The 13459-nt window shown below is 43.0% G+C and overlaps 1 protein-coding gene across 2 annotated transcripts in view; it reads left to right on the plus strand.

The window, feature by feature from the left end:
- The window catches only part of nr5a2 (nuclear receptor subfamily 5, group A, member 2), a 72755-nt gene that overhangs the window by 9298 nt on the left and 49998 nt on the right, over positions 1-13459 (plus strand). For both annotated transcript variants that reach the window (XM_078168845.1, XM_078168846.1), the window contains exon 4: positions 6709-7415. In XM_078168845.1, the coding sequence (XP_078024971.1) occupies positions 6709-7415 (707 nt within the window). The remainder of the gene's footprint in view (positions 1-6708; positions 7416-13459) is intronic.

The following is a 13459-nucleotide window of genomic DNA, read 5'->3' on the forward strand; positions in this document are numbered from 1 at the left end:
GAGAACTTTGTGAAGTGAAACCTTTCATTACGACCAAAGCGTTGAAATCCAGCATTGCTTATTAGTATTTTAGATGGGGTCAGGGGGAGTTAGGGGGTATCTTGTAGCTGCTGTGCACTTAAACTTGCCAGACGGAGTAATAGATAAAATATTAAACTTGGCGGCAGCGCGAGAATGGTAATGATGATACTTTTGGCTGGCCGTTTTGAGGCCTCTTTGTTTAATTTGAACGTGGCTCAGGAGCTTGTTCAAACACGGCTATCCAGAAGTGACAGGACGGCAGGGCGAGAAACATTCTTCCAATGGTCAAAGATAATATTTGAAATCAACTTTTTTTTTGCACAAGTTTTATTCTGAAATTGCTAATTTTGGAGCAAATAAAGCCGCCTGAATGTCGTCTTTCAGTAGGTGTGAAAAAGATGATTGATGCTACAATACTACCCTTTATAATAATACTGCAAATCTGAGTAGGTGTTGTTATTCTCACAGTTTCAGTTGAACATTTAAACAAAATTCTTCCCACATTTGCAATTTAAGCCAAATTAAAAATCCCTAGCCACCTAAAATGATCACATACAATTGAGAAAAGTTAATGTGTTGGAGAAATAAGACCCTGAGAGGGTGAAAGTAGAGCAAAGACAGCCTAACTAAAATCTTTCTGGAGGCTTCTTCTCCCTTTACCTGCCATGTGCGGTGTAATTAATTGCTGTTAATTGTAAATGGCCGCTGGGCACAATGTCCCGGCCTGTCATTTTCCAGCTGACACAGGTGGGGAGGGGGTTGCGTTTGATTTGTTTTGCTGGCGGTAGCTTTCAGCTCGGGGGCAAGACGGGCCCTGCAGCACTCTGTCAGGGGCCAGAAGCTCCGGTGGGCGACTCCTGCCACAACCAGTAAAGACGTCCCGTACAGAAACGCTGACATCCCTCAGCACACACACACACACACACACACACACACAGACTATACACACACACATACAGCTCTCCCTGGTAAACACATACATATATTCATGAGAAGCCCAAAAAGGTGTTCAGAAGGCCACAGGCAAGAGGGAGAAGCTGTCATTTGATGTATAAAAAAAAGTGTGTACAATAGCGGTGAAAGAGGAAAGGAAGTTTGGGGTCATGCGCTTTGTTATTGCAATTTTTTTCATTCCATTACACAGCAGCTTGCAGCAACATGTGAATTCAGGATATCGAGCAGAAACCAAATGTGGACGAAAAAATGCGAGGAAAAACTTCAGAGTTGACTCAAACTGTAATTTTTCGACTGTTTACTTTTGCTTTTCTGGTGCTGCTCTCTGCCCTTCCTGTTTGTTGATGAGCCTGCCAACCAATAGGACAGTCCGTGCAGTTTGCTGTGAGGGTGGTGGCAGCAGAGAAGTCTGTGTGTGTGCGCGTGTTGGTAACGTTTCAGAGTTGAGGGAGGGCAGCGAAACAAGGTGAAATGACAATCGGGTGCATATCAGAGTGATATAATGGTGCTGTGACATGTCGATCACCCCAGCCCCAACACTGAGAGATCAGGCATCTTATCTTGAGCTGACAGCAAAACAAAAATAGCTAAATCTCGGTGACGCCCGTTGTTGCACAACAGCATATCACCACCTCCTGTGTGTTTCTGCCACAGAATAAATGACTTACCTCTGACCGGAGGTGCAACATCCAAGATATGTTTTCCAAAACTAAAAGAAAGTACTTCCTGTTTTCATAGCACATGTGAAAGTGAAGAGCAGACAAAATATTGACAAGTTAATCATCACTTGCTTAATTTTGTCAGTCTACAAATCCTGTTGTTCATCATGAAATTTAAAAAAGTTACAAATATTTATAAAAATTTAAGTAACTGTCAGGGGCATGCACATCATTGAGTCAAATTTAACCAAACAAACACATATGCTACTGTACTTTAAAAAATCCTTGTGTCTTGGTATGCGCTGTAGCATCTCAGCTCTCTGTGTTGACTCACTGAGAAAAAGAAAGGGAAAAAAAAGCCACATCCCACTAAGGTTTGACCCATTAGCACGTCATTCACTAAAGCTGATGAAGCGTGCCGTATCTGAACAGCTCCCACTGGCATGATTTTCTTTTTATGCTCGCTAGAAGTTGCCCCTGCATCACATGCTTCACTGAGCTGCCTAATATCTCCTTCACTTGTGTATCATCTTAAAGACAGAGCGTAACTGTGGTGTTTGTGATGCTGTGAGTTTGAATGCACTCTGTTTCCACTGGGCGCATATTTTTTGACTTAACAACCATTTAAAATTAAAGTTAATGACAGGCCGCACATCAAAATGGTGATGATTACAACTAAAAACAAAGAATAGCATGCCACTTTTGTCCTCTGCTGATAAAATGCTGACTATTTTACTGTCTAGTTCCATTACAGCTTTGAGATACGGAATGCTAGATAATATTTTAAGTGTTTAAATCAAAGCTGACCAGCCAGCACTGTCTTGTTTTAAACCAGACACAATAATACACTGATTTGAAGAAGCAATTTCTTGAAAATCCAACTCACATTTATCTTTTAATTCACTTTAATTGGACTTTACTCCATCACCAAACAGCTGGTGATGGAGTAAAGTTTTATTTTTAACCTCTTTTTCCATGCAGTTACTCCATCATCAAATCTAAATCCATTCATTACCATCAACGTGCAACCTCTATAGAGCCATTCAGCACAAATTAGCATCACCACCTGAGTGTTTGTATATTCGTCACTGTGTCTCTCTCCCTCTCCCTCCACTTTTTTATTTCCTCCCTGTCTCCATCTTTCTCACTCTGATTTGTCTTCCATCAGCCTCCCAGTATACCTGCGCTGGAAGCCAGGGAGCTGTCCTATTACTTATGCATAGGTATCATAGGTATTCATGTGTGTGCATGGGATAGGGCGCATCCGGAGCAGGGGCCGGGGCCCCGACATGACAAACAGGGTGTCAGCAAGGCTCCGCGGGACCCATTAATATGCCGGCAGCCGACAGGGATCCTCACCTACGCGCGCTTAATATTCCTGTATATTAAACAACCATAAATCAGAGGATATAAGCGCTGAGGGCTGTTGTGTGTGTGTGATGTGTTTCAGTGTGTTACGGTCTGTGTGTGCGAAGAAATTGTGTGTGAAGGATGCTGTGTGTGGTTGTTTGTGTTTGTGCATTTTTGAGATGGTGTGTGCTGGATACTTTTGGGAAAGAGGAACAGGGTTTTACTTAGGTCAGTTTTTGAATTTATGGATGTGTGTGTGTGCCCAAGTGTGTTTTAGTGTGGACATGCTCTCAGACAGTAAGTCAGGGGAATTCAGAGGGGAAGACAGCATCAGCCTTTTAGCCTTTCAGCCCGGCTTTAGCCCCGAAGCCTCACTGCCGACCTACAATATCCTCCAAACCAGATCCTTTCAACGGTAATAGAAATTTCTTCCCAAATCTTCCTTGGGATATTTTCTCTTCATATCTATATATCTATATATATCTATATAGTCGCCGTTGTTGTTTACATTTGTTGTTGTTGTTTTTTGGCCTCTGCCTTTGTGCTGGGCTAAGTGCTCATAGCTGCATTTTTCAGACACCTCCTGTCAATCAAGCTGAGTGTGCACATCACTGTTATCTTTTTTTTCCTCACATTTTCTTTTGATGAAGTTTGTTTCATTTCTGTAGCTGGCTGCCTTTCTTGTTTGCCTGTTCAGCAGCGGTGGCTGTCGCTCTCTGTCATGCTCACTATTCACTTTGTGTTGTTTATGCCAAACAAACCACAAACATCAAACACATCACTTTTCTTGACACCGCAGAAACCTCCCTGTGAGTTTAAGTTTGGAACACACACACAGATGCTTTTATGAAAAGGAAATTCAATTACTGCCGTGTTTTTATAACATATAAAACTTTTTTTTTTTTTAATTCAAATCACTTTTCTGCCTCGTAACACTTGAAAGTTGCAGGGTCATATGAGAACTGCAGCATACAACCTCCCTCAGTTAAACACACACATTTCACAGTTCATCCTGTCCCCCAACACATACACACACATGTACTGTCCTGCTCCCCTTTTCCCCTCCCCCTGCCATATTAATCTGTGTTACATGCATGCAAATCACCTTGTTTAATTAGAGACAAAGAATCTGTGTGTGTGTGTGTGTGGTGAGACCTGCACCCCCCAATCCTGATATTCATGATGTGATATGGGTCCCTCGGTCCGAGGCAGGCAAGATGGCAGTCAGGGCCTAATTTTGTTTTCCCAGTAGGGCGTACTATTAGTTTCTCAGCTCATTAATTACACTGTTGTGGAGAAATCATTAATAGTTAAAGTCGGCCTACAATAATGTATAATGGATACATTTGACGGCTCCTGATTCCTCCTTTTTTTCTTTTGATGTGTGATCAATTTTTAACGGTCATGATAATCCCCGAGCCTCGTTGAGTGGGCACTGGAGTTGACCTCAAGCATGTTGGGAAATGGTTGTGTGTGAGTGTGTGTGTGTGTGTGTGTGTGTGTGTGTGTGTGTGTAAAATCACTGTGTATAAATTACATACCATTTGAGCCGTCGGGGGCTCTCCAAGGTGGCGGAGCGTCTGGCCTGCTACCATCTCTCTCTCTGTGTGATCTGGACTCATGTGTGATTGTGTGTGTGTGTTTTCCTTAAGAATGTACGAGAAAGACTCAGCATGTGGGTGTGAGTGTGTGAGAGTGTGTGTGCGTGTTTGTATGTGTGTGTCTTCCCTCTCGGCTCCTCTCCCTCAGATCAGTGACAGACACTTTTGTGACGGAGGTCATTAAAATCACTCCCAAGGCAGCTCGGGGTGTGTGAGAGTGTGTGTGTATTTGTCTGTGTGTGTGTATGTGTGTGTGCCCCTCCTCAGCCCCAAACTCCTCACCCCAACCCGCCTTCTCCACACCCCCTCTTCAATTTTCTTCTTCTGTTCTTTCACTCATCCGTCAAGACATCATGAGCTGGAGTGGACGCAGGCTGACTTGATACCTGACTATTCACAGATCAGGGCAAATGTATGTGCATGTATTTGCATATACAGTTAAACATGTGTTTTCTTCTGCTGAATGCAATTAAAATAAGTCTGTAGTATTCTCCAATATTTGTATTAGCGAGTGTTTTTCTGTTGCGTAGCCTCCCAGACGTCCGTTAGCTCGTTGCACGCTGGGCTCGGCGAGCCTCGTCAGAGTAAGAGGTAATTAAGTATGAATAATTAACACCAGCGCCCCCCGACTGGGAGACAGCAGAGCAGCTTCCCCATGGCAGCAGTCGGCCAGATCACACATGGCCCTCGTAGCGGTCCACCGTGTGCCCGGCTCGTTCATTAGAAATACACACAGCACAGACTCGTTGTGATCCTCACCACAGGATCCTGCATGGAGGGGGTAGGCAGAGGGCATCATGGGTATGTTTGGTTCATCAGGGAAAAAAACTCAATTTGCTTATTGTCACCCTTTTCAGCATTTGGGGGTTTTGTAACGAAAATAAAAGTTTCTGCTAATGGATTATGATATTTTGAAGCTTTGAGATATTGCGTAATCAGATAGTATTTTGAAATGTGAATTTTCTTGGAGTCTATACCAACATCAAGCTTTTGAGGTGCGTATTTCCTGAGTGGTAGACAGAGATAGCCAGCTGTACAGTGATTATTTAGCAGAGCGGTCCATAGAAGTTTCTGTGTTTGGTCAATGAGTAACGACGGTATCTATTAGACCTGTGGGGTTTAGGAGTCAACAGGTAAATGTCAAGTGTAATCACCAGAGGAAAACCTTTGCTCCACATACAAGTTACAAACGAGGAGGTCACTTCCATAACACAGCGCTTATATCAGTATCCATACATGAGCAAATCTTAGTCTGTAAAACGTTTTTTAGCATTTATGTTTTAGCTAATATTTAGAATATGTGCATTTGTCCCCCTCAATAAAAACATGAAAATGGCAGAGGACTTTTATTCTGACAAAATGAAGACACTTACACCATAAATTGATGCAAAAAGGCACAAAGTGGTGAATAAAAATTCACCAGAATGCGGGATATTAAGTTTTTGATGCTCAAAATGTTCAGGCAGAGAACCCCCAAACCCTTCCATTTCATCAGCCTTGTGCGGGATGAAACACTTCAAGAAATTGTTTTATAGCTTAATTTAATGTGTCAAAATGTGGTTAGTGATAGATAATTATGTGTTCTTACACTGTCTAGAGTAGGTTTAAACCCTTGTTTGCCCATGTCTTAAAACCAGCAACTTTTCTTCCAGGTATAAATTTGCTATTGTCCCATATGGGCGTAAAGGTTAAGAGTAGGGGGGTTTCCCCTATATATTTTTTTGACCTCACGCCAGATACTTGTATTTTTTAGAAATGTTTTTTTGTGTTTTCTCCAGTTTCTTTGGTTCAGAAGAGTAAAGGTAGCTTCTTGGTCACCCTTCAGCTGAGCATGTCCGAATTTTCACCTACAATGGAGGTTCTATTGTAGAGAAGTTGAGCAAAGCTGCTTTCACTTGTGCTGCCTGACAGTACCAGTGTAGGTTGGGGAATTTTAGATGCCCCCTGTTGTACAGCAGGTAAAGTAGGGTAAAAGAGAGTCCAGAGCATCTAGTATGCCAGATTAAATTGCAAAATACTTACTCAAATCTTTGAGAAAATGACATTCAAGACAAAGATTTATGTACTAAGGAGCTAATAATGTCATCTCTTTTGTCTCCTTCTTCATTCTTCCTGTCTGTCAGCTGTGCGGGCGGACCGCATGCGTGGCGGTCGCAACAAGTTTGGCCCGATGTACAAACGTGACCGGGCGCTCAAGCAGCAAAAGAAGGCGCTGATCCGAGCCAACGGCCTGAAGATCGAGGCCATGAGTCAGGTGATGCAAGCCGTGCCCACCGACCTCACCATCTCCTCAGCCATCCAGAACATCCACTCGGCCGCATCCAAAGGCCTTCCACTGAGCCACCACCCGGGCCACCACACCGGTCACCACCACCACCACCACCATCATGCTACCGCCCTGCCCCCCACAGACTATGACCGCAGCCCATTTGTCACCTCGCCAGTCAGCATGGCGATGCCGCCACACGCTGGCAGCCTGCAGGGCTACCAGGCGGCCTACGGACACTTCCAGGGCACGCGCACCATCAAGTCAGAGTACCCAGACCCGTACACCAGCTCGCCGGAGTCCATCATGGGCTACGCCTACGTCGATGCCTACCAGACGGGCTCGCCGCCCAGCTTCCCTCACCTGATCGTAGAGCTGCTCAAGTGTGAGCCAGACGAGCCACAGGTTCAGGCCAAGATAATGGCCTACCTGCAGCAGGAGCAGGCCAGCCGAGGCAAACACGAGAAGCTCAACACCTTCGGCCTCATGTGCAAGATGGCCGACCAGACACTCTTCTCCATTGTGGAGTGGGCACGCAGCAGCATCTTCTTCCGTGAACTCAAGGTAGGTGATCCATGTGATGAGAGAGATTTGGTTTGAATCTGAGAAAAATTTCGTACAACCTTGTTTTCATGGCTCTGGCCATAGTTCTTTTTCGGTGATGATAGCGCGCTACTATTAAAGCTTTATTTCTCTCTGCAGTCACTCTGCAGGCCTTTAATAAATTATCCCGCAGTTTGTTTCAATGCTAAATCGCTGACCACATTGTCATCCATAATTGACAGTACTTTACACAGTTCATGAACATCATCTGCTCAGTCCTTTATCTTCAACAGGCCTTTAATCTTCCTCTTTTATGCACTGGCTCAACACTAATGCAGAGTACACAGGGCTGCGTGTGTGTGTGTGTGTACAGGTGTGGGAGGGGGGTCTGTTTGTAGCTGCCACCGCTGTCTATCCCACTGCCTGATCAAAATTCAGCAGCCAGCCACATTTACCCTGTGTGTGACACATTTTGGCTATGGGTTGTGAAAACTTTGACTATGAGCTCCAGGCACTTTTCATACTAACAGGGTCCTAGTCTGAGGGTTTTATGTGAACTGCATACCGCCCATCTCCCCTTGAAATATTTCTCAGATCTAAGTGGGCTCACACTGTGTGATGATAAGAGATATTGGCCATTAGCATATTGGTCAAACAAAATTCAGAGAGCTGACCGTATCACACAGAGGGTAGAGTCACAATGGCAACAATTTGTCTGTTGCTTTTCTCTTTAAATAACAGTTTAAGATTTTTTTTTTGTTATTTATGATAGATATTCTTATTTAAAAAGCATTTTTATACAGCCTTTATGTAATCTGCAAAGTCTATTACATAAACAGTATTTCAGCCTGGCAAAAACTGTCCTCTGTGGGTGTTTAGCACAGTCAATCCCAACTGACCAATAGAAACAACCCGCCAACGACTCATGTAAAAAATGTGATAATTCTTGCTTATTCACAGAGCCCAAGGGAGAGTTTCTGGTGTGTGTTTGTGCGCTCGCAGCCTTATTTGCTCTGAATGAAGGTTAATGTTCGGAGCGACATGAAAGGCGTTTGATTAGTCTGCGCTTCACCTGTTTTTCTTCCCGTTGTCTGCCCTCCTTTGTCTGTTTGTTTCACACCGCATCGCCAAAGGCTCAGCTGCATATTCATGGGCCCGGGCCTGTTGCAAAATTCCCTGCAAATATTTGATATGATTTTGTTTTCAAAGGGGGGAAAATAACAAATGAAATAAATGCAATATTAAAAAACACAGCCAATTACAACACAGACAAGAGTACTTGAAAAACACATGTTGACATTTAGCACGCGCCGTGTCCCCGCTATTGACATTTTCGAGATCTGTATTTGCATTCAAGTGGGGTGCGCGGCACTGCACTCATACACACACTGCGCGCACAGGCTCGTAAGGTGTGGCCGCGGCTTATAATTGTGTGTGGTTCGCCCATTAACTTTGAACGATCATTTTTTTGCTCCACTGTGAAGCTTCTCTATTTCTCACACCCTCGTCCTAATTCAATTATCTCACCCACTTGTGTTTGTCACTCCCTGATTTGCTGCTGAATGAAATGTCATTATGTTTGCCTAATGACTACCCATATTACTGGAGCTTAATAGTAATTGAGCTGGGTGCCTGTTACAAAGGTAGAACATGACCTGAGCTCAATGCAGGAGAAACCTCTTCCTGCACCCCCTCCTCTAAAAAATCCTCTCCTGCTCCTGTTGCACGAGCCTCATTGGTTTAGGGGAGGTGGGGGCGTATTTCACTTAAGTGAGGGAGATAATTGAACCGAACCCCCCCTTGCAGTGTTTTTAAAGAGCCATCTAAAGCACAAGGGGGATTGAAAAATAATGCGCTAGCTGTGGCTCTGACAGTTTTTCCCACACAAGCCACAATCATTGCTTGTTTCTCATTAGTAACTACAGGGAGGACTGCTGAGCAAGGCTTAGTGCTGGTGATGGTGGAGAACAAGCAAACTGTGAGCTGTAGCCAAACTGGTATTGATCACATTGTGTGTATATTGCTGTGATGTTCTTTTGGTTTTAAAACAACTCCCTAAAATTGTTTGCTTAAGAGTTTTTTTTTTAAGCTGAGCTTTAAGGCTTTGATTTGTTTATTAATCATAATTGCAGAGTGTGTGTACCGTGCATAGTGTGTAAATGTGCTCCGTTCTGCTGCAGGCTTTTATGTGTTTGCTACTGCAGCTCGGCACCAAATTACATAGAAAAATCCACCCACCACATCTCCCCACTTTATCTCCCTGTGAATATATGCCTACTTTTGTGTCTGTGTGTGTTCATACATAGAAATACATGCAATCTAACAGTCTTAGACATTGCCATTAATTTCTGTGAGGGAGTGGACCCCATTGTTTTAGCTTGTGATCGTTAGTGTCATTAAAGATTTCATGTTTTTGAATCTACCTGACCTTCGACATCCCGTGTTTATACAGATCTGGTTATTAGATGTACGGGTGAGCCTGGTACCAGAGAGACAGGAAGCAGAGTAGAATTAAAAGTTTGTCACAGGAGCAGTGTGGCGCTGTAGGAAGCTATAAATACTCTTCATCTCACACACACACACACATACCCACATTAAGACACAGACACTGCTCACACATAACGCACAGCCCCTCTCACTATTATTAGCCCCGTAAGAACAAAAGAATTTCTCCGGTAATTGAGCCAAGCTGGGAGGGTGTGTGCGAGGCGTCTGCCAAAAAAAGTGTTTAAAGATTTAGTTTCCATAAGTTGGCCTCGGTCACGGGACTCATAAATATTTAGCCATTAGGAGCACCTTCTAAAGAGCTCTCCCCATTCTTTTCCAATGCGGCACTCTGACTCTCTCTCTCTTCCCCCCCCCCCCCCCCCCCCCCCAACCTCTTTCTGGGAATGAGACATGACGTGAGGGACGTTTATTTCTAACACCTTGGATCCGAGAAGTTGGGGTGGGCTCTTACCGCCAACCTACCCCAATTTTGATTGGTTTAACACATCGACAATTAGAGAAAGTCGGGGCTGGTGCACTGGTTTTGAAATCAGAGACAAAGTGGCGTGATGAGAGAAGGTTTTGGCTCAGTTCAGGTCACGATCACTTGTGGTTATTTTAATATAATATGCGCGAGCTGAGGACAGGTGCGTGTGGGTATGTGTGTGTTTATGCCTATTATGTCTTCTTCTGGCCTGTTAAGTCTATTCAGCCCTTAATAGGAGTTCCACAGAGTTTGAGTGTGTTTTCAAAAATATTAATGCTGATAAATATGCAGATTTAAGTCAGTTGGTTAATGTATGGATTGATTTTGCTGGGCTGTTTAAACTGTTATTCATTCTCCAAAATATATATATACACAGATGTCTTTGGGAAATTGACAAGTTTTAACCTCATTTTTTAACAATTTACATTTTTAGATGGTTGATTTTGTTCTGATTTGATAAGTATGTGTTGCAAGTTCAGTGTCTGTGTGTGGTGCATATGAAATTAATTATCACTGCTCAATCCAGGATATAATTGTATGACTATATAACAATATTTGAGTGGTATCTAAAGGGAGAAACACATGTGTTTGTCTCTCAGACACATTTGGTACTCTGCCACCCCTCCCTTCTCCATCGTCTCCTGTCCTGCCATGAACCCCTCTGCCCACTCTGGCGCCACCACCAAAACAGGCAACTTTGCGTGTTAAGGGACAAATCCTCTGAAAAATGCTTTTACAGACAGCAACAGGCAATTGTTGGTCCTGTCTTCCTGTGTGAATTTTGCTGTTTGGTGGAAACAGTCCATGTAGCAGTTTCTCCATTGACAGTAGCTTTAGTAAAACAGATTTTATGCAACCAAATGGATGCTGTGTATGAGTTTTCTTCATTTAAAATTATAAAGGGAAAAGACAGTTCTAATTGCAAAGGGAAACTTTTTAGAAAGCATTCTGGGAAATGTAGGAATGATCTAAATGAAGCAGATATATCTGAGGGAGGATGAGAAAGATAGGGTATTACACTTCTTAACTTCAGTAAGATTTATAAACACACTGAACATCATGGATCAACAATGCATTTGAAAATGATTAACACATGTTGACATGAGTTTTAAAAAAAATCAAGAGCTTAGTATCTCACTGAAAACAGAAATTAAAGAAGCAAGTAAACTGACAAAGTTTTACCACATGAAAATACGAGAACAAACACAATTTTAAAGGTAAGTGTGAGCTTGCCTTACAAACTCTTTAATAGCAAACAACTAAAGTAAACTTTTAAAGGATATCAGATAGTTTAAGTTACTGGTTGACATTTAAATGAACCTTTGTAATTAAATTAAAGAAACCTCATGCTTTCTTTGTGAGAACTGTAAACAGCCTTCTTGAAAACACCTCTTCTAATGTTCCTGTTTGTGCTGAGCATAAGATGCTAGCATGTGTATTGACACTGTGTATACGTGTGTGTGTGTATGTGTGAGAGTGACTCATGCTGTAGCTGGTCCAGCGTGCTACCCTCTCCTCTATTGTTCCAGCGTTGGGATGGCTGGCCTGACTCCCACCACAAACACAATGAGAGGGAGAATTTAGCAGGGCAATCGGGACTATTGATGATTCATATGTTTATATCTTACCTTCCTAACTCTACTCCCTTTTCACCACACCGCCCCGCCCCCCCTCCTTTCCTCTCTACACCCTTTAATAAAGAGGATGTGTGTCTGGTGTTGGGACAACGAGCACTTTTGTGCGCCTTGTCAACACACAACACACAGAGGTTGATGAAGTGACGGAAATGACCACGTCTGAAAAGACTTTTAAGTAATCCAACACATAAAGGCTGCTACAGTTCAGCCATACTACAGTAAAGAGAGAAAATATACCTGTCATATAGTATGTGTGTTTTGCTGGAGTCTTTTCTCCTGTATCCCTTTACCCTTTTGCCACATGTGCTATCACTTGTTCAGGTAGCAATTTGCTCCAGAAAAGAGCTATAATTTTGTTGAATTCAATCAAGACGTGGACATAATGGACAGGTAGATTACTTAGTCGGTTAGTTTTTGATTCTTGATTCATCTCTGCATTTACAGTCTTGACCTGCTCTCCAACTGAATACATCTTAAAGCTGTAATCACTGCAAAAAAGATGTGCATAAAAAGAAACCTTTGCTCCTCTGTTCTGAGGGACCGACAGTCAGGAATGATGCTGTACTTATGTAGCAAAAATGTCCTTTTTTTATACACATAGTGTATGGATGCCTCACTTATTCACAGAAAAGTCTTGTTAAAAGGTTTTGGAAGGGCTGACAACAGCAGGTTTAACACAGTTTTAAGTTTTAAGCTATTCAAATCAACTGGCAAAACTCAAAATTGCAAACTGCAGTGCATTGCAGATGCAACAGAAATGTTAAACAGTCTGGAAACAATTATAACTCCAAACAGCAACAGTATTTGCAAGATTAAGCTCTGTTGCAGGGGCACTACAGTGAATAGTTGCATAGAAATGAAACTGCGGCCTCATAAGCAATTGAGCCTCACCAAATCTGCACAGTTTGAGACGTGTATCAGGACATTTCAAAGAGGGCCGGAGCAGCTGTGAAAGCCAAGCGTCACCCTCCTTCTCATTCCTACGTTTTTACTTCACAGTAACAAGAGATGACATGTTGTTTAGAGTCTGTCTTGAGTCAAATGCTGTGTAACATTATTCGTATATTTAGTCCGTCCACCTGATAAAAGTGGAGCAGGGAGGAAAATAGCTGTGACATTTTGAATGTGGCTTCACTGTTTATTTTAGTCATCCAGGGACAGTTTTTTGGGGGATCCAGACAGGTTCTGTGCTTCTCTGTCTCTTTCGTTTTCTCTCTGTTTTGTCTCTCTGCATGTAGCGGGAATGGTAAAAGCAGAACTGAGGGCCATTAAGTTGAGGAGGAACTGTATTAGAAGTCTTGTTCCCTGGGAAAGCTCCCAGCTGAGATGGGACGGCATATTGGATAAACAGATGGCCGGGGAGAGGAAAGGACAGGCGAGGAGAACAGAGGTGAAACAAAGAGGGGAGATGAGAGAGGGGACGAGGAGAGGAGGAATGCGGAGGAGAGCGAAGG

This window comes from Epinephelus lanceolatus, chromosome 6 (assembly GCF_041903045.1).
Source record: "Epinephelus lanceolatus isolate andai-2023 chromosome 6, ASM4190304v1, whole genome shotgun sequence".
In the NCBI taxonomy this organism is placed as follows: Eukaryota; Metazoa; Chordata; class Actinopteri; order Perciformes; family Serranidae; genus Epinephelus; species Epinephelus lanceolatus.